Source organism: Cyprinodon tularosa, unplaced genomic scaffold (genome assembly GCF_016077235.1).
Source record: "Cyprinodon tularosa strain WSP-4 unplaced genomic scaffold, ASM1607723v1 ctg26, whole genome shotgun sequence".
NCBI lineage: Eukaryota > Metazoa > Chordata > Actinopteri > Cyprinodontiformes > Cyprinodontidae > Cyprinodon > Cyprinodon tularosa.
In genome coordinates this window covers 1042529-1063372 of record NW_024038961.1, presented here as the reverse complement: position 1 = coordinate 1063372, position 20844 = coordinate 1042529, and the positions used below count along the sequence as shown (strand labels likewise).

Genomic DNA, 20844 nt, shown 5'->3' with positions numbered 1-20844 from the left:
ATAAAAACCCAGGCATATTCTTGTGTGACATTTTCATTACAGGTTAATTTCTAAATACCCATATTAATTTAAATTGTTCATATTCACTGTGTGTGATGTAGTATAACCGTATTAAAGCTCCAGGGATGTTTTCCTAATCATATTAGTTTCATTAAATTCAGGCTTATTATAAAAGATCAACATCTGATGGACTAAAAAGACCTTTGGTTAAAACGCCAATAGTCAACAGAGTCAGATAACACACACACACACACACAAAAATGAAGTCACATTTTAATTTAAACTGAATGACACTATTAATAGAGCCGGATGGTGCGTTTTGCAGATGGTGAGACTTTCATCTCTGCTTCCTGCTTCACTGGAATCGGAGCGGAAGTTGAGGCCAGTTGGCTGAGATGCAGTGCGGGATGGGGGGGTTGGGGTGTGTGTGGGGTTTGGCCATGTGACCAGAAATAAGACACAAGCTCAGAATGAAGAGACAGACACTAGGGGTGATTGACGAATCTTTGAACACTGAAACCTCAAAGAAAAGCATGAATGGAAGCCACACCACAGTTGAGGTTTTTTTCCCTTAAATTTGAATTGGTTCATTTTTGTCTATTTTTCTTACAGAATGATAGATAATGTTTGATAAAAGCAGCTTTTGTTTATAGCAAGTAACAAAATACCTCTCTGCCAAAACAATCCACAATGTCACTGCAATAACAACATCAAGTTAGTATTTTAAAAAGGAGTTTCTCCCTGCAAATTCTTGCAGCTGCAACTGAAATGCATACCACTCGAGCAAACTGCATGGATTTCACACCCAGCAGAGTCAAAAGACAGCACTGACATGAGCAGACACAAAGCCTTCTAGGAAGAACCACAGAGCTCAGAGTATATCCGCCTCACAGATATTCGAAAACGTGGCCACAATTGCAGATTAAGGTTTATACATGTATATTACACATGCACAGGAGGCTACGGAAAATAGCTGCACAGCGATTTAATCTAGCATGAAATTAAAAGTCGGTTGCTTTTTTTGAAGCAACAGTTTTTAATAGCATTGCTCCCATTTATCAATTGCAACATGGTCGAACTTCCCTAATAGGCTAAATTTGATGCTTTGTTTGGTCCAGCTACACTTAGTAAAAAAAATAAATCTATAAAAATAAAAATTACTTTAGGTGCAAGATAACCTGTTTGTAAAATGAAAAGCAACTACAAAATATTACAAAATATTATGCACATGATGTGCAACTGCTTAAAAGTTTGAATAAATGTATATATGCATGTAGGCATAGTTATATGTGCAAGAAACAAATTTAAGACAAGTTTAGACAGAAGCAAATTTACCACTATGTTGCATCACCTCTTTTAACAGCTCTCACAGGAACTGAGATGATCAGCAGCTGTGGTTTCTAAAGCATAATGTGTTCCCATTCATGCTTTTACTACTTTAGGGGCTAGTTTAGAATTTTTATTCATTGAGGGTCACTTCTTACTAGAAGACCAGTGTTCTGGGATTTTATCCCATTTCAGATTGGAAGATGGAACCGTTTGGATTTGACAAATTTGGGAATGCTTTGAGAGATATAAACAAGCCTTCAAAAACACTTTGGGATTTTTTGTATTATCTTGGAATACTCAATCATGTCCAAATATCTTCTCTTCTTATTGTTGTCAGGCATCCTTTGAATCGGTAAAAGGCTGAGACCAGAATGCATTAAAGGCCAGCGCTGAACAGCTGGTCAGCTTATATCCAGAAACAGTTTCCTACTCTCCATAAGATGCCAAAATATCACATCTTTCCAAATAAATATCAAAAACCCTTTTGGTATATGATCGAAGTCCTAAACAAACAGCTTAACAACTGTTTTCATTGAGATGATTATAAGAACATATCGGAGGTAGTGTATTCCCCAATTGTAATGTTCCCTTTTTGCGTGCGTCCTTTCCCCTCCTCTTCTTCTGACCACGCTTGCATTCCTACTTCCTTAGTCTCCCTTTCTCACCATTTTCGTTCTCTGTTCTGCTTCAAATGTCCCTTCGTTTTCCCTCGTCTGTATGGGCGGCATGAAAGCGGATACGGGCTCCTGCATACAGCAAGCTGAATGAGTCATAGATATAGAGATTGGCAGCTTTTAACAAAAAGAAAAAAAAATCTGATGCTGAATTGTTTTGCATTTGGGCTGCTGGTTTTCCATTGGAAGTCTCACTTTCTGTCAGACACCCTTTTCCCTTTTGAAATGAATAAAAAAAACAAAACAAAAAAACTGAAGAGGTCAAATAAAGGCAAATGAGGAAAAAGTGAAGAGGTTGGACTGAGAGACTGAGTGTGTGAGGGCTGACTCCAGATTAAAGGACAACATTCTGTGAATTCCTTTCTGCTGAGAGCATCCTCCCGCTCACCACCAGGACGATCCTCCACAGCCTGCACTGCTGTTCTCTCATTCTCTCACCCCATGAGGGAGGAAATAACTTCTCTTGCCCCAGAGGACCTCCAGACCTCCTGGGCCAGAACTCCAAGTCCGCCTGCCTTGCAACATCCGGGATTGTTCCACCAGAGCCCTGTGCATGCACAATGCACTGGTATGACAATAGGACACATGAGGGTGAGTGTGGGGGCGTTAGGCCTGCCTTTTGTGCGTTTGCTTGCACGTGACATAGAGAGCACCTGCCTTTGCATGGAAGCGTTTCACTTCCAACTTGTATCTGCAAGTGTACGAAAATTATTAGCACCTTTTGTTTGAAGTTTAACATTAGTGCATGACCTGTTCTTCCTTTTCTTAATAAAGTCTGATTTTTTTTCCCCCCAGCAATTCAATATTTTTAAAAATTTTCAGACTCACATCTATGTGCAGAACTAAACATATTATAGAAGAATGCATGTCTTTAAGAATATTTAAGAATGGCGTTTTGCCAAGATCAATCAAAAGCATAAGCTGAGGATTGGAGATTGACCAACACATTGGCTGATTTCTTGGGGAGATATTAGCAGTTTTTGCATTGCTATCAGCCGACATGCGCACATGTGGGATCAGTTTGATAGTGTCAAAATGATCACCATCAGCGTTAAAAATTAATCCGTCAATTTTTGGTGGCGCTGTCACACCATGGCGATTCAGCCAGCGTATGCCGATGTTCGAAAATTTGGCAAAAACACTGCCATACGTTGGATAAGTTATTGGTACGTTTTGTGTAAGTTATGAGCACGCTGAAGCCCGCTGGCACATGTCGACAATCGACAAGTATGTCAAGAAATTTTTATCATGCTTAAAGTTTCTTTATGTATGCTAGCATATGCTCATACATGGGCCATAAGTTACAGGTAAGTTATGTGATTGTTGACACACATTAATTGCAAGTTACTTGTAAGTCATGGTGTCTAGCTTATCGAAAACCTATGAACTTATCTCCAACGCATATTGACATATGCAGGTATATCTGATGTGTTCCAGACAACGAGTTTCTAACGTACAGCTACAGTATAATGGCGTATTGGCAGCATTTTGATATTAAAGGGGATTCACAGGAGGAAACCGTCTGTACTACTCCAGACTTCATGGTGAGCAGACGATCCACATGAGATGGAGGATCTGGCAAGGCTGAGATGAGAATAGTGACTAGCTGTCCTCCGACATCAGCATGATTTCATTAAGTTGACTCTGTTCCAGTTGTAGGGTGAGCGAGAAGGTGAGTGTGATGGATCCTCCCTGTGTTCACATCCACTGCCACGAAGAACAAACTTTCTAGCAGACATGATGCTGAATCTACTGAGACGGCAAACCTTCTTTCTTTTTCTTTTTTTGGCGGGCGGTAAACAGAAGCTAGGTTAATATAGCCACTGCGAAGTTTAGAGAAATCTTCTTGTTTGATGTTCGACTGTCGTTGGACATAAGTTCAGAATTTTATATGAATACTCCATGTCAGAAGTCACGGATTAGGGAACCGGGTCCGGGTCCGGACCCAACCGCTGGCTAATCTGTACCCAACCTGATTTAAAACATTTATAAACTACAGCATGTTGTCCGACGGCAGTGTCTAACTTGGGGAGTGGCGGCCTAGTGGTTAGGGAATTAGGAAATAGGGCTTTGAATCCTGAGATTGTGAGTTCGATCCCCCACTCCCACAGACTGCCACTCTGGGTCCCTGAGCAAGTCCCTTAACCCCACACTGCTCCCCGGGCGCCACACAATGGCAGCCCACTGCTCCCCAAGGGGATAGGTTAAATGTGGAGAAGTAATATCCCTCTGGGATTATTGGAGTATATAAATAAATAACTTCACCGCTTCTTCTGTTAATACGTTAAAGCCCTCCAGACCGTCCAGGACCAGGCTATTTGTGATACAAATTATCCAATGAGCTGCTGTCAGTCAGGGTTGCTGCTGCTACTACAATTAAACACAGCAAGCAAACATGTGGCAAGCCGGGGCGGTGGGAAAGAAGGAGAAGATGATGAGAAAAAGTGGACTGCTGGAAGAACTGTGATGAACTGGTGAAAGAGAAGTGAAATGGTGCTCAAAGATGACCCTGCGCAATTTGAGTATGTTTGGCTAAACCTACTGCTGTGAAGCAGGATTCTCCACCATGAACATAATCCTATAATATCAATCCAGGTTCAAAATGAACACCAACAAATTATCAGTTCAGGTGTTAAAAGGTGATAAAATATTTGAAACTGAACAATTGTTGTTCTCTACTTCAAAAAACACTTTAGATTTTAAAATGGAAAAATTAACTTTTTTTATTTTTTATTTAAAAAGTCAATGTATAACATGGATGCATAAACACATCATTTTATTTAAGTGTTTATTTCTGTTTAAAGTAAGTAAGTAAGTAAGATTATAATAAAATATGTCTCCAGACCTTTACTGGTTGTTAATTTTCTTTATTAGGACCCCCTTGATTTTTTATTGGTTACCCCTGCTATATGTATATGCCCAAAATTTAAATAATACATTCAAAGTTCAGCATATGTAAGCGTTTAAGAAGATTTTGGGACATCAAGCATATGCTGGCTAGATCGCCAAGCTGTGTCAGCATCATGAAGAAGTTGAGTAAATGCAAAATAAAATGTCCCAAACAAAAAGGTATAGTTTCAAAAAGACAAAGACTCAAAGCTCACAAACCTTTCCATCATTTGTCTACAAGTCAAGCTGGAACTGAATGGAGGGAACGATTGCCTATTCAGCACTAATGTGCCAACTAGATTTAAGTGGTTCTTCTATGTTAAAAAATGTTACATAAAAATAAACATTTGAATAAAAAAGAGTTTGTGTTTGATAAACAATATCAAAAATAAATCTAAAGAAAAAAATATTTATATGCTGTTCAATCACTACTAACATTTAGGTCAGTGCTGTAGGAAATTATGAGGGCCACACTCATTTTCCTCTATGACGTCATCCCCCACTGAGCTCACATCTATTATGAAGAATTTTCTAAGTGACCTGATAGGATTATGATGACTAGGGCTTAAGGCCACAGCGCTGGGGTAGTTGGAGTTTGGCATGGGGCCCATGTTTACATTCCCTGTGAGGAAACCAAGGATGAAAGAACACCACTAGACACAGGCATGCACTCAGAAATAAGTGCTTCATATCCCCTAGAAGTTATAATGACCAAAACACATGATGATCTGATTTGTTTTCAACAATAAATGCATATTAAGTTCAGTAAACTTCACACTTCTTTTACCCGCTCCATTGGATCATGGCAACATTCCTTAAAGCAATCCATCACTAATTAAAGTCTTCCTCTCTGAATCTTGGACGGATACGAAGCATGAATGCAGGCAATACATAGAGGGAAAGCGGATGTCCTAATAATAAGCATAAAACTGAATTCAGAGCACAGCAGAACAGAGGCTGTGATGTTGTGTCTCCAGAGAGGCCCAAAGCTCCAGCAGTCAGCCATGTTGTAAACACCATTATTTCTTTCCCTCGCTCACTTTCCTCACTTTCTTCAGCTTGTCCTGAAACAAAACAAAAAGTACAATCTACAGCTGTAATGATATCACCTCCCCTAGCCAAAAAGAGACTGCTGATAAAAGATGGAGGTGAGAGGAAGGGGGACAGATTGAGACCAGGGGCACAGGGGGTATGAGAGGAAAAAGTGCAAGAGCAGCACACAGACTGTATACAGTAAAACTGAAAGAAAAAAAAAATGGGGAGCACTGCAACTGTTGCCAAAGTATGCACAGCTTACAGGAATGCAGCACGGGGCCCTCAACGAATGAAACAAAGACAGCACAGTAAGTGGCTCTCTCTCCCCTGTGCTACCACATCCGCACATCATTAGCTGGAAAATTCCTGATATATGCTGTAATTTTTTCTCTTTTTCTGCTCCTATTCCTCTTTCTGATGCTGGTACAGACGGGGCCATAATATCCAGGTGACCAATGTGCACATGTGGGGTAAACGAACCAGGCTGGTGCCAAACTGTCTTAGAAAACAGCCATGGCATTGTAACCAATAATTGTAGTATAAAACAAAGAGGAGTCCATGGCCAATAATGTTAAAGGCAGTAAAGGAAAAAACTGGTGAACAGACAAAACATTGATCCTGAGGAACTAATTGGAACATTTGAACTTAGGGTTTCCTTACCAATACTGTCAGCAATTGGACAAATGGCAGAGTGTTAATTTATTTTATAGATAGAGCAAATGTCTACCATTACAAACACATGAATGTGATTTACAATGAAAATGGTACCACAAGTTGACTATTTAAGGGGTTTATGTTTAAAGATCGTGTCCTGTTTGAGGCTAAAATCCAACCATAGTATCAGTAATCTAAATGTTGTCCTGCAATAACTTTTTTCCATTAACTTTGATCAGTATCTCTTTCCCTGCTAAAGAAAGTATTCCCACAGCATGATGCCACCACCTTCACTCTGTTTCCCAGTGCAGATGGTGTATCCATGTGATATGCAGGGTTCATCATTATCTTGCATGTAAATCAAAGATCTCAGGTCTGCTCTCATCTGAACAGACAACCTCCTTCCACACGTTTGTTGTGTCCCCTAAATGACGTCATGTTAAGTGCAAAGGGCACATCTTATGGCTATCCTATAATAATGGCTTTTCCCCTAACCCTCCCACTTTGTCTACCTGACAAAGTAACATCTTCAGAACATGCATATTTTTTCCTACTCTGATTAAGATTGTGGCTCCTCCTCTGTCTGAGTAAGTTTTTTCAGTTGTGTCATACTCTATTACTGCAATTAAATGAAACTTAGGAGGATCATTCAATTCTAAAGGCAATTGGCAGCATTTATATGTGGATATATCAACAAAAAGGGGTGAATATAAAGGCACACAGTGCCTTATGGATTCTTATTTATAAATAAATGTTATAAAATGGATTCAAACAATAAAGTTTATTGGTTTGGGAAAGCTTTTCAAAGCACTGTATAACTGATTACGTGTATGAAAACTTTGTGGATGTTTGTCACTCTGCTCCAGACGACTGCAGTCAAAGCACAGAGGCTTGACTTTTTCCTCTTTTTTCCCCCATGTGGAGCCGTTTGAGGAGATATCTAAACATTCCCAGAGAGAGACGCACGTGCTCTTCTGTGTGCCGAGCAAGGGTTTTCCCCACCTCCCTGTCCCTGCTGCCGCCTGCTTTCCTTTCTCTCTCCCCGTCCTGAGCATCAGGACATAAACTTCCAGTTTATCCAAGCTCATCATCACTTCGTTGTGTCACATTCGCCTGTCAGAGCGACCATTAAGGCAGCCATAGATTAATGTATTGCAAAAGAAATGAAGCGTAAAACATCCTAAACAATATGCTTAATCAACAGATTTAGGGTGCACATAGCATTGCACAGGTGAGAAGACATCAATCTGCACTGCTGTAGCTACACCAACAGACTGAAACTGCAAATCAAGTCAAACAAGCACATGTTCTAAGAGCAAAAATAACAACCTATAATGCACAGAGTGAGACCGACTCTCTTGGGTTGTAAAGGCCTGTCTGCCGTTTGAGCGCAGGCAGGAAATCTGGTTTCAATTTGTTTAATGTCGTCTGAGATATGGGTGTCTTATTCTGGTAAGAGCAGTGGGAGGGCTATGAGCAGAAGGAACCAAAGGGGGCAAGCTTTGGGAAAATACCTTTAATCAGGTAACAATTTCACTCCTCTGCATAAGACTCACACAACTAAAGGTTTACAGGAAATCAACAGTGGGATGGCAAAGATGTAAAGGATGCTTACAATAACAGTGATAATTAAGGGCTTATTTCAAAACATTAAAGTTAGCTTCATCTTAGTCAAAGCACAAAAAGATTGAGCTTGAAACTGTTAAAATTCCCTTCTGCTTAGTCACTTAAGAACTGCCATAAGCTTAGAAGTAAGAAGAAAAAATAACTTTACATCAATAATGAGCTTATCTAGTCTGGAAATCACAAGCCATAGATTTATCTTTTATTTTGATTACAGAGACACACAGACCAAGGTTCTTAAAATCTGGTGGCATTTCCCCTTGATATTTCCCAAATCTAATTTGACAAGTGACCACATGCACATGATATGCATGGGAGTGTTAGCTAATGAGATTCATGGGACCCTCCACGTCATATTACAATAGTCTCCAATGTTTGGTGTGGAAGGAACCCCCCCCCCTCATCATGGGTAATCTAATGGAAGTTCTCCTATGAACCCAGTATCTCACCTGACCTCTAATTCAGAGTCCCTTTAAAATCTGAGGATGTTTTCCCCGCTGGGCTTATCCTAACAGGAAGAGCTTTTCTAAATGTGGCTGGTCTTCTTTCTATAAACTTTCTCATGACATTCTTTTTTTGACACAGGCTAGGATTTCAATTACAACATACTTGCAGCAGAGACTGCTATCCTAAACTGAACCATTTGATTGCAGAGCTTGCTTCATGCTTAGGACTGTTGTCCTGTTGGAAGGTGAACATCTGTTCTGGTCACAAAGGTTTCTTATTTTGGTCAATCCGCCTTCCCATCAACTATACCTTAAGCTGTCTCTACAGAGGAAAGGCCTCTCCATAGCAGGATCTTGCTGCCACCATATTTTATGGTGGTGCTTTTAAAGTGATGGCTGTACATTGTGTTTTGAATTAAGATTAAGAACTTGACCATCTGTAACAACCTGGAAATAGCTTTTCCTGCAGCTGAGGAGTTAGCTCTCTTCTAATACCTATACGCTGCCCACAAACACAAATATGTTACAGGGAGAATCATTCTTGTAGGGATGCAAATACAGATTATTTAGCTCATTGCCTATTGCCTAATCTGTTTATAATTTTTATTTTGACTAAAAAATAATAGGAGAATGGGATATGCATAATAGATTATTTATTTATTTAGCTTTTAACAGAACTGGATCTAGGTGAAACTAAACTAACTTCAGTGATTGATTAACTAATAAAGTACGTTGATATCTATATAAATAAATTTTTAAGTAAAAACACAGACATAGATCATATCTATTGAGAGATGTTCTGATTGTATTTTGGTTTGTTTAACAATTTTGGTGAAGATAAATTAATAAAACTCAGTTTCTGTGACTTTAGGATCCACAACTCCAAAGAGACACAATCCCTAGATGAGTTGTTGTTTAGTTAACTCTGAAGTAACGCTGAAGTAAGAGTAGTTTTTCTTACTCTGAATAGTAAGAAGATGAAAATTTTGCTATTTAAAAAAAAAAAAAAAGCTGAAAATCCTTGCTAATGTGGAAAAAAAATAACCCTACGCAGCAATACCCGCCATCAATGAACTCATCCCCCCAACCGCCTGTCATTCACAGCCGTATAAAAAGCTCGTAGCCAGAGCGGGGTCACACAAAAAAAAAAAAAGCAACAAAACAAAAATCCCTCAGGGACAGACTAATCTGGGCCTCATACCAGCCAATGGGTGGTCTTCCTTTCCTTCTCTCCTGGTCTGGGGGAAAATGCGACATGTTTAATGACTGATGCAGAGGGAGCCATAGTTTACCCAAAGCTATGGAAGCACCAAGACTCCACTCAATCACCTTTATACATCCAGATACAGATGCTGACCACACACTATTTGAAGAACATGTCGACAAGCATGCATGTTACTGGGTGCTAATTCATTGCAAAACGAGAAGTGTTGGTATCTCTTCAGCACTTTCAGTTAGTGACACTGGAAAAAAAAAAGAAAAGAGAATGATCGAGGGACTGTTTGACACCTTCATGCAAATGATCCCTCCAGCCATCTTGTCATTCTAAAAGCTCTAAATGAATCACATAGAAAGTGAGAGAATCGCCCTGTTCGCTTAAGCAAACGCAGTTCTCCAAAGCCCATCTGTCTACCAGTAACGGTGGCTTTAGGTGACTAAATAAGTAACTGCTGGTCTGTTGGGCAAAGGGGAAGATCCTCTTAAACTCTGTGAGGATATTTATGTACATATGCACAGCTTGCAGTGTAGATTAGGTGCTTTTATTAGCAAGAGGAAACAAAGAACGGGTGAATGAAGATTTGTGTGGGAGTACGTTTGTCCGGTTGACAGGGGGATTCCAGAAGCAGGAACATTCATCCACAACCAAAGATCCCAAGCTCACGTTGCAGAGTGCAAGCATTGAATATATATACATGTATAAGTGCTGGCACACACACACACACACACACCCATCTCATTTTTGTGGGCCCAATCTGTAAAACCGAGGAAGGAAATGAGTATGTGAATGAGTGTGAAAGCACATTTAAAAGTTCTCTGTGGTGTTTCAGAGTAGTTTTAGGGACTCGATATCTTATTACTTCGATCGGATGGTGAATTCCCGGGTATACGTTTAACCAGCAACAAAAAGTGTCCCCGTCTAGTCATAAAAAAAAAAAGCAAAAGAAGGCAAACCCTTTGGTGAAACCACAGATGCAATGATTATTGTGTAATACATATGTAAATTCTATGGTAAACCGTGTCTCTCTCTGCATTATTGGCAATGAATCATGAGGCATAGTGACAAATTATAGAAAGAACTGAGGAAATACCTAACTCAATAAAAAAAACCTTTTAAATGCAAAGAAATTTTGATTTGCATAATTACAAAGGAATCATTACTAAACGGTTTTAAAACTATTTTGTCCTTGAAAATGTTTTGACATTTTAAAAACTAGTCAAATCGGCAAGTTCCATCTTCTAAAACCTAAAAACTAATGATAGACTTCTTTCTAAATGACTTGCAGAGGTAATGATAGAAAAGCAAAATGAACACAGCAAACTTTTGAGCTGGAGTCAATTTCAAGTATCTAGTGAGAGAATTGTTATACCCTGTGGACAGGTCACCAGTCCATCTTAGGCTACCACATAAAAACAGAGGACAAATAAAGCATACAAACATACCTATGGGGTGAGTTAAGGTGTATTAACACCAAACGAGGCGGATTTACATAGTATCCCTATATAAATTGCGTGGGAGAGAGAGGTGAAGCAACCAGTGGTGAATTCTGCTTGGTGAGAGCGGTTACCACCCCACCCTCACCGTGCGCTGCTTAATATAACTCAGGTGATGATCAAATAGAAAAATCTGAACTTTTCTGTGAAATCCAGTCGTGGCAACCAATCGTGGACTGGTTGCGGTTGTGGGGTAGTTTGAAGAAGCGCATTTCAACTGAAATGGAATATAGAGAAAACAATGTTGACAAATGAATACTCTTAGGAGGTTTTTTTTTAGGTGGCTCTAATTCAGCCATAGAAGAACAGTCTGTCGTCCTCCCTTACGTCCACTGCAGACCCAGCCAGTGGCTGCCTCTCCCCAGCACTGGTGCTCTCTGCCCGGCTAGGAACAAGAAGGTAACATCTTCCATACACAGCTCTGCATCAACCAAAGTGAACTACTTTTTCATTCCTTCCGGGGCTTTCCCAAAAATTGATGGTGTCCCCAAATGAATTCAAAAGCTGTGCATTAACAACAATTTAGCAGCATTCTGTAATGTTATAATTATCCTATGCTTTTATTGTGAAGGAATGCCATATTATGCAATGCAATCACTGTATATCTGCTCAGATGATAACGTTAAAGGGGTACAAGAAACCTGCACTAATAAAGCACCAACCACTCAGTCTATTCACCTTAAGCTCCTCCTTTTGGATTACGCCGCCACTGTGCATCAGAAATGCACAGCAGTGCTTGCAGAAATTGTCGCCTACACCATGTTCGGTCTGTACGCACTTTTAGTGAGTACTATTAAACTAACAGCCATGTTTCTGAACTGTGTGAGGAAGCCAGAACACCCAGATAAATCCCACACCTGCATGAGGAAAACATGCCATGAAAAAATCTCTTCTTTGAAAATCTTTGACAATGTTATGTGAGATCAGCCAACTTTATCTGAAACAAAGTCTAAGACAAGAACTTGCCTGGGGTTAACCTGTCTATAATGTTTGTCTCTTACTTATTAAAATATGTCTGTTAAATGCCTTTTAAAAAATAGGCCTACGAAATATCCCTATGAAAACAATAATGAGCAATAACACTTCACTCGTGTCTGTCAAACCCTTTCTGTGTTTGTTTAGCTGTGTGTGTTTGGATCAATACTCTGCTGAAAAAACGCTTAATGATCCATTTTACCAAGAGTACATTGGAATGGAATTTAAAATATTTTACTAAACAGATTTCCTGATGCCACGCACTCCAGGATATTTGGCAAAGAAAAAGGCCCAGAGCATCATGGATCTTCCGCCATGCTCAGCAGTTGAAATCAGTTGCCTTTTCATAATTCATGTATAACTGAACCATCTGGAATGATTGTTGACAAAACAAAAAGGTAAATCTTAGACTCATCTGACCACAATTCCAGCTGGCCTGAGTAGAGCTTAGCAAACTCTAAATTAACATTCATTATGGTAGAACTGCTGCAGGCTTGATTTCCACCAGAAACACTCTCAAATAGCCAGTTGACAAGTAGAAACGGTCAAATGGTTGTTATAGAGACTTGGTGATTTCAAGATAACAGCCTTTGCTCGCCATCCTCCTTGGTGTGTGTGTTAGAAAGATAAAGATGGGTTCTTGTTCTGCTTAGTGGACAGTGGTTAATATAAATGCGGTTCTGTGTCACAGAATATTAAACATTATCATAGATATATAAGAGGGCATTCACTTCAACATTAAAATGCAAAGCATGAGGAAATGCTTAAGCAATATTTTGTTTTAAAGGGGTAGCAGAAACTGGCCAAACAATCCAATCTCTGGGTTTCCTAATTTTCTCCTGACAGGATTTTTTAAAACCGGTTTCAATGCAGTATTATGCAACTCTAATAAAAAAGGGATCAAGACATTTTACAAATATTTAAAAGAATTCCTATAAAACTGTCAAGGAGTCTCTGCATGTCAGCTCTGGTTGACATAGAGTTATTGGAATTAAAACAGACAAAATTGCTGATAAAATGTTAGCTTTAAGTGTAGAGTTAAGAGTGTCATGCAAGTCAACCACTTTGCATACATTTTTCAATTGAGACCTTGAACCTTTGAAGATCAATGACCCGGCTGATATTTTGGGTCGATATTAATGTGATTTTCTTGTATCTGTATTTGCAGATACTTGCATGTCTTTGCCGATTCATTAGTGTATTTAGCAGCCATGGCTCAAGACCACGGAAATCCCATGCATTGCTGCTCTCTCATTTGCTGTCAAACTTGAGCATTAGTATGGATGAGTGATTGCTTTGAAGCCCATCTGAAGGCTAACAATTTCTCAGAATATTTTCTGTTAAAGAAAACAAAACAATCTTGACACTACTTTACCTTGTTCTTCGTTAATAGTGACATTTGCACTTTATCGTATGGATGACATAAATAAAGCGGGGAAAATGCTACAGTAAAACCAGTTATTGATTTAATATTGTATATGTTTAATCTGCAGCTGTGCGTAGAGCATTTAAGGTAAACTGAATGGGCTAGTGGCTGCTCAGTGGCACAGTGGGTAGCACTGCTGCATTGCAGCAACAAGGTTCTGGGTTTGATTCCCAGCCCAGGGTCTTTCTGCTTGGAGTTTGTATGTTCTCCATGAGCATGCATGGGTTCTCTCTGGGTACTCCGGCTTTCTCCTGCAGTCCAAAACCATGATGGTTAGGTTCATTGGCTTCTCTAAATTCTCCTTGTGTGTGTGTGTGAATGGTTTTTTGTCTCTGTGTTGCCCTGTGATGGACTGGTGACCTGTCCAGGGTGTACCCCGCCTCTCACCCATAGACAGCTGGAGATAGTCACCATTTCCACCACGGCCCCGCTTTGGATAGGCGTGATTGAAAATGGATGGATGAATGGGCTGAATATGCAATTCAAGGAGGATTTTTTTTTTTTCTACAGTAAGATTTGGAACAATTAAGATTTCCCCGACATTAAAATGGATTACGTTCAATGACAAATAATTGTCTTTCAGTACAAGGTTTAATCTTATCCTGTACATATAATATTATTTTAGATACTCATGTTTGTAGACACAGCCATTGCTCAAAGTGCAGCAGGTTTTAGGTCTAGAATAGTCATATAATACAAAATAGTCAAATCCCTGACATACTGGAAATGATAGACCTATATATACCATATTAATAACCTAAGAAAACACATGCATTTTATCTGCTTAATTTAAATATTGTTTGTTTAAGCTTTTTTTTTTGTATTTCCTGACAGCAGGGCAAGATAAAGTCCAAGAATTATGTCAATGCAAATCTAAAAGAAAATATACCAAAAGCTGTTATAGATTTGAAACTGTTCAAGCTAGGCAGAAAGCCTAAACAGGGTTCAAATGGCCCAGTAAAAGCCTAAATATAAATTCTAAAAAGAATCATCCTTATAAAATCCTTCGACAAAATCTGATGCATGAGGTGAGGTTTTTCTTTTTGTAGAAATAAGAACATTTAAAAAAAGTCTTTCTTTAGACATAAACACTATAATTGTATTTGGAAAAACAAATTTAAATGTTTGGATATACTGTATGAAGATGTGTGTAAAGGAATGTTTATGAATGTTTATATGTACATAGATTAGTCTAGTGACTTAATGGACTCATGTGCAAAGTAGGACTTGAGAAGATTGCTGGTGTTAAGGACTAAAGGAAGGAGAAGAGAGAATGATTCATTTTCATTTCTTTAAACCCCTTTTCAAGCATAAGCACTAAATCATGCATATAATAAAATCATATATATTGTTAATTATTAATACATAAGTATGTTGTATGTATATATATTGTATGTGTTAAATTGTAATTTTAATGTATGTTATGAAATGCATTTATTCATTCATCTGACCACCATTTCTGGCGTAACTGATCTTTAAAGTCTCATCTCTTCTTTCCAAGTTCTTCCTGGGACTCTTTTCAGCGTCCTTGTCTATATTATCAGCCCATCAGAGCCTCGAGTGCAACAGTTAGACATCAAAGTGCCGACAAAGGGAAGGGAGGGGTGTTTGTCTCTATCGTCTGTCCCATCCCTTTTTGCAACAGCCATCGAGGGATTCCTGAAACATGCCACAAAGAGAGGGAGGAGGAAGCTCTCACTCTCACTTTACACAGAGAAATCCAGTCAAGTTCTCCTAAGCTGTTCTCTGATACCCTGGAAGGGCCATCCAGAACAATTAGACCATTTTTCACTTACATGGAGATACTGTAGGTGCAACACAGCATTTGTTTGCTTTATCAAAACTACTTTTTAGAAGGTATGTTTTTTTCTTTTTCAATTGTACAGTTTAAGAATACGAAATCAGAAATTAGAGAGTGATTAATTGAACACTATGGTGTCAAAAACTAATCTCATTTTGGAGCTATTTATTACATGAAAAGTTCTTGCGACCGTAGAGTCAGGTTGGCAGGACTTGGCATCTATAGTATTTGTATGTATTCAGAGAATTGCACCCTGACGTGCAGTGTTGGGAAAGTTCTCTTTCTACGTGAACTAGTTCAAAGTTCAGTTCACACATTTTAAAATGAACTAGTTCAGTTCATAGTTCACAATTCCAAAAAATGAACTAGTTCATAGTTCTTTTTTTTTTTTTTTTTCATATATTGCTCAATTACACCATAGCCTACTGTAGAACCACAGACAGCAATAATTTTATCAGTTGTAACACTGAAACTGTGCATCAGATTTCATCTTCATATCCAGTTTTGAATCCTTATCCAACCAGGGTTTACATTAGCATTGAGGGGACAGCATTTCCCCATTGTTGCTTTAATGCTTTGTTGCTGTCCATTCACTTCACACTAGTAGCAGCTGCAGCTTTCACCCTACAGTATATTCTCAAAAACATCAGGAAAAATGTGCTGCTTTAATGGTCTTTTTTATGAGTAATTATTAAAAGAAAAATAGGAAAGTAGTCTTTAAGGTGCAAATGTTTTTTTTTATTTTTATATTTTTTTCCATTTCAAATTCCATTTCAATACATACTAAAAAGGAATACTGGAATCCTGGAAAATTATACCAGGCAGGTTTAACAAACAAGTTACATGGATAGTAAAACCCTCAAGAACAGGGGTCTTCTTTTCCAGACCAAGGACCCCCAAACTGATGGCGAGATGGAGCGGGGACCCCGTATTTATATATATTGTATGAAATTGTGTCCTATAGTCACTCTATTACAGATGGAGTAATGTAAAGAAATTAATTTCTCCCTGGGATTATTAAAGTTTTTCTGATTCTGATTCCTGGTTGATGGGACAGGTGTTGTGAAGGAAACGGTGCCCAGCTTGAAAGAGCTCCTGTGTGTCGCTGAATGTGAGCATTGATGACTGAAAGACATCTTCTGCCTCCATTTATCTGTTTACTACAGTGTGTTGATTTCATGTTAATGAGTATTTAAAGACATTTCAATTAGTGGGGGAAAAAATGCAGGGGGGGAATATAAAAATATCAACTAACCATGCAGACCCTCATGCAGTACCTCCGTAGACCCCCTAGGGGTCGCGGATCCCCTGTTGAAGACCTCCGCTCAAGTAGATTTTACTAACACAAACTGAGGGACCAGGCTGAGGTAGGAATTTAAGGTTACTGAAGTGCGGATTTTTTTACTGAAAGCCGGCGGGCAAACTTGTTGCCATCATCCTCACCGACCACCTGGTCATAAAGCTGTTTTAAGTCGCCTCCACGCTGCTGTGGCTTCCACGCTGCATTTTGTTTTGATGACGCACGCGGCTGTAGGCTACGACGCTGGTAGCTGCTGTTGCCAGATTGGGTGTTTTTCCCGCTACATATTAAGGCCTGTTTACGGTGTGATTTAGCCGGGGTTTCGCCTGGAGGGCTTTATAGAAATCTGGCAACCTATTGAACGGAGTTGAACTGAGAGAGCGTGCCGTTCACAGACGCCAGAATGAACGAGTTCACAATAACGTTCATCAGGCAGTAATACAGTACGTTCAGTTCACGTTCGCCCAAAATATGAACGAGTTCATGAACTTTCGTTCAATAAACGCGTTCAGGCACAACACTGCTGACGTGGTTCTAAATGCTCGACTAGGCAGTTCATTTGAACCCTGGAGCACTTTGCCAGCAGTGTGAATGTGCAAAGGGTTGCATCATGCCAAAAGCAGAATGGGAAGGGATGTAAGAGTAGAGGCAAAAAAAGAAAAAAGAAAAAAACAAGCAAGAGAGGGAGTGGAAGACTAAAGAGTTCCAATATATTTTGGGGTGCTCTGGGAGAATCAAATAATGAAGTAGCCGTCATTAATTTGGCACGCCGAGCCAAAATCCCGAGTTCTCAGTGGAGAAGAGCCGGGACACGATCAGAAGACAGGAGACAAACACCAAACCCTCTCAATCCACTGGCCTCCGAGGATGGAAACATAAACCGGGGACTTAACTAAAACTCACCAAACAAACATGAATAACTGACAAGAAACGAACAAACACGAATAAACTAAAAATATAAGAATAATAAGCTGGCCCCGATAGCTGGGCCAACCCGTATATATTGGAGAGGGAGCAGGTGAATAAGATGAGTGATAATTAGGGAGCGGGGAGGGAACGGCAAGTGAACGAAGTGAGTAATCAGACCAGCTACCGGGGCTGCGATCATGACAGTAGAAACAGAGACCCCAGAACTCCTCAAATTCTGCATAGCTCTGTAATAAGACTACACCTATCAAGTACTTTAGTAATCAGTTCATCTATCAGTTATTTTCTAAATGAATCAATGAATCTAAAAAGAGATATTTTTTTAGATCAAAATTTCTAAACAAACTAACATTTGAAATAAAGAAAAAAATATTAGTATTAAATTTGCTAATGCAATTGCAACTGGCAAAACCTTAAAAATATATGTTCAATTATGTAAATATATGAATAAAGAAACAATTTAAAGTTGAATTGAAAAAGATATTCTATGTATATAAAAGTTTTTAGTTTATATCTGTAGAGCTTTGTCTTCATTACAGCTTTAAGTAGGTTATTCTTTTAGCAAATTGTATGTTTTAGAGACTGTATGCCATTACTGTATGTGATTCCCAGTATTTGTACGCCTAGTGGTCCATGAGTGCATTGCAAGGGGTACAGGACCTTGGCTCATCAAAGCAAGCTCAGGTGTCATGAATGTTCGAAAAAAAGTAAAACATATGGAGTGAGTCTGATTATAATTTGTGTTCAGTATTTTGTTCCCACTTCCTCAAGTATAAGTGTGATTATAGGGGAGTTACTCAGAGGAGAAAAGCAGATTTATAGTATGATTTTATTTTGTATTTATTTTGATACATATTTATGTCATTTTTTTTATATGAGATGGAAATAAAATGAAAAAAAAAAATTAAAAGTAAAAAGATTAAATAAAACACTCATTTTTTAATTAGTTATTGTACGTTGCACATTTGGGCAGTCATGAATAATTTTGACTCATGGTAAGACAAAATGCCCAAAGATGTACACAAGTCCAAAAAGGTTGGGACACACTGCTCTAGGTAATGACTTACCAAGTGAGTGGACGTATGTTTCAATCATCAAGTTATCTGAATAATGGTTTTAGCCCTATTCTATAGTGTTTGTTGTGAAGAGGGCTAAAAGATCTGATTTTTGGTTCTGATCACCCGAGGAAACACGGACATTCCTTTTTTTTTCTTCTTGAACAGCTCTATGTTGGAGCAGTACTGCCCTCTAAATCAAACTGTTGCAACAGCATCACCTTGTTCAGATAGTTCTCACTTACCGATCACTGGACCAGGCCAGCAGTGCAAAGACATCCTGATTTCATAGCCCCAACAAGTAAAACCACACACTTACATTTGGTTTAATCACATATACAAATGAGGAAACTCACCACCGATGTGAGCGCCATCTGGAAGCTGTAGATGCGGGCTAACCCAAAGTCTGCCAGTTTGATCTGACCATCGCTGGTCACGAGAATATTCTGGGGTTTTAGGTCGCGGTGAACGACACGGTGTGAATGCAGGAAGTCTAGCCCCTGAAGCAGCTGGTACATCATATCCTGAAATGTAACAAAATGGAAGAAGCAAAGAGAAAGGATTGGTATAAATCTTACAAAGAGACCTGGAAAAGGAGATACCTAAATAAAAAGAAAATAAAAAATTTACATTATCTAATAGCATAGTCCTCAAAGAGTGGCACAGCATCAATTTTATTGGAAAAATGTGAGAAATAAACTGTGATATAAAGGACAAAACTAAACCTCCAATAAAATTAATTAAACAAGAATATACATTTTTACTTTATCAGAATATCCTCAAAACGAACAGGGAAAAAAAAAAACTCCCCACAAATCCAACTCAACTGTTTTCAAGTTTTAAAGGTACAGAGGACGATCTTTTATTTTGGCGTGGATCATCTAAATAAGTGGTCCTCCTAATGGTCAATCATTTTGGTGGTAAGTTTACGTAAGGCTGTCCTACGTGCTCGTCCCGTTAGCTATATTTTTCAGTGCATGCGCACTTTCAGCCGTATATATGTGTGGTGAGCTACGGTTTCAGACAGTCATTGAAGCTCACATTTCTCACTGCGGTTCTTTGAAAATGGCCCAAGGTTGTAAGAGAAAAAGTGTCTACGAAGTGTATGAGAAGAAAAGAAAGGCTTCAGAAGAGGCGGATATATCCAAGAATGCTTTGGGGGGAGAGCTTTCCTCGCAAAGCATTATGGGATTTGCAATAACAGCGGCCTGCTGTCGCCATTGGCTGTCTACCTGACAGGAGCGACTAATGACAAAGATGGCGAAGGCACCGTGCAGTGGACGAGGTTTTCCTGCAATTGCGGTCATAAAAACAAAACAAGCCGGTAAGGTACCAAACAGGAGACGCATGGTGTAGATCGGATGTAGAATTGACCAATCAGAGCCCTGTCTTCGGCAGTGTCTGCAGTCACCTACAATTTGGCAGAGGTGCAGCAGAGTGTCTGCGGAGGGTGCGGGGACGTCTCTGCATTCAACGTGACACCTATGCAGATGGCCTAGTTTCTAAGTATAAATCAGCCTTAAGGCCTCCGATTTAAAGGAACCATGATAGGAAGCAAACAGCTTCTTTTTCCTATCTCCCTCCTTTCTGCCAGCTTTTGAACAGAACTTATGGTCAACTGCTGGAGCACTACCCTTTTGGCGAAAGAGTGCTTAATGGTTTAATGTATTCGACTAAGCCATACTCTGAAATTCTCTCTGTTTAAGATGCATGGCAGCCATATTGGATTTAGAGGTGGGGTAGTGAAAAACCTTAGACTATCCAATTTGGATACTTGCATCTTTCATTTAATCATGAATTACCAAAAGTCGAGATTTTTCTCACATTTTAGATCTGACAATATGATGTTACTATAGAAATCATGTACTGTTCTGGCAATTATAAGATTCATAACCAATATATGAGTTTGTTTCTAAGGTGTACAGCCCCCACTGTTTGTTTTTGAGTTGTACAATATATATATTCTTTATTTCCCCATTTCAGTGATTCACTGTGAGC

At 39.1% G+C, this 20844-nt stretch overlaps 1 protein-coding gene across 1 annotated transcript in view; it reads right to left on the bottom strand.

The window, feature by feature from the left end:
- The window catches only part of cdk6 (cyclin-dependent kinase 6), a 52209-nt gene that overhangs the window by 13873 nt on the left and 17492 nt on the right, over positions 1-20844 (bottom strand). Inside the window, exon 4 of the mRNA XM_038288645.1 lies at positions 19203-19370. Coding sequence (XP_038144573.1) covers positions 19203-19370 — 168 coding nt within the window. The remainder of the gene's footprint in view (positions 1-19202; positions 19371-20844) is intronic.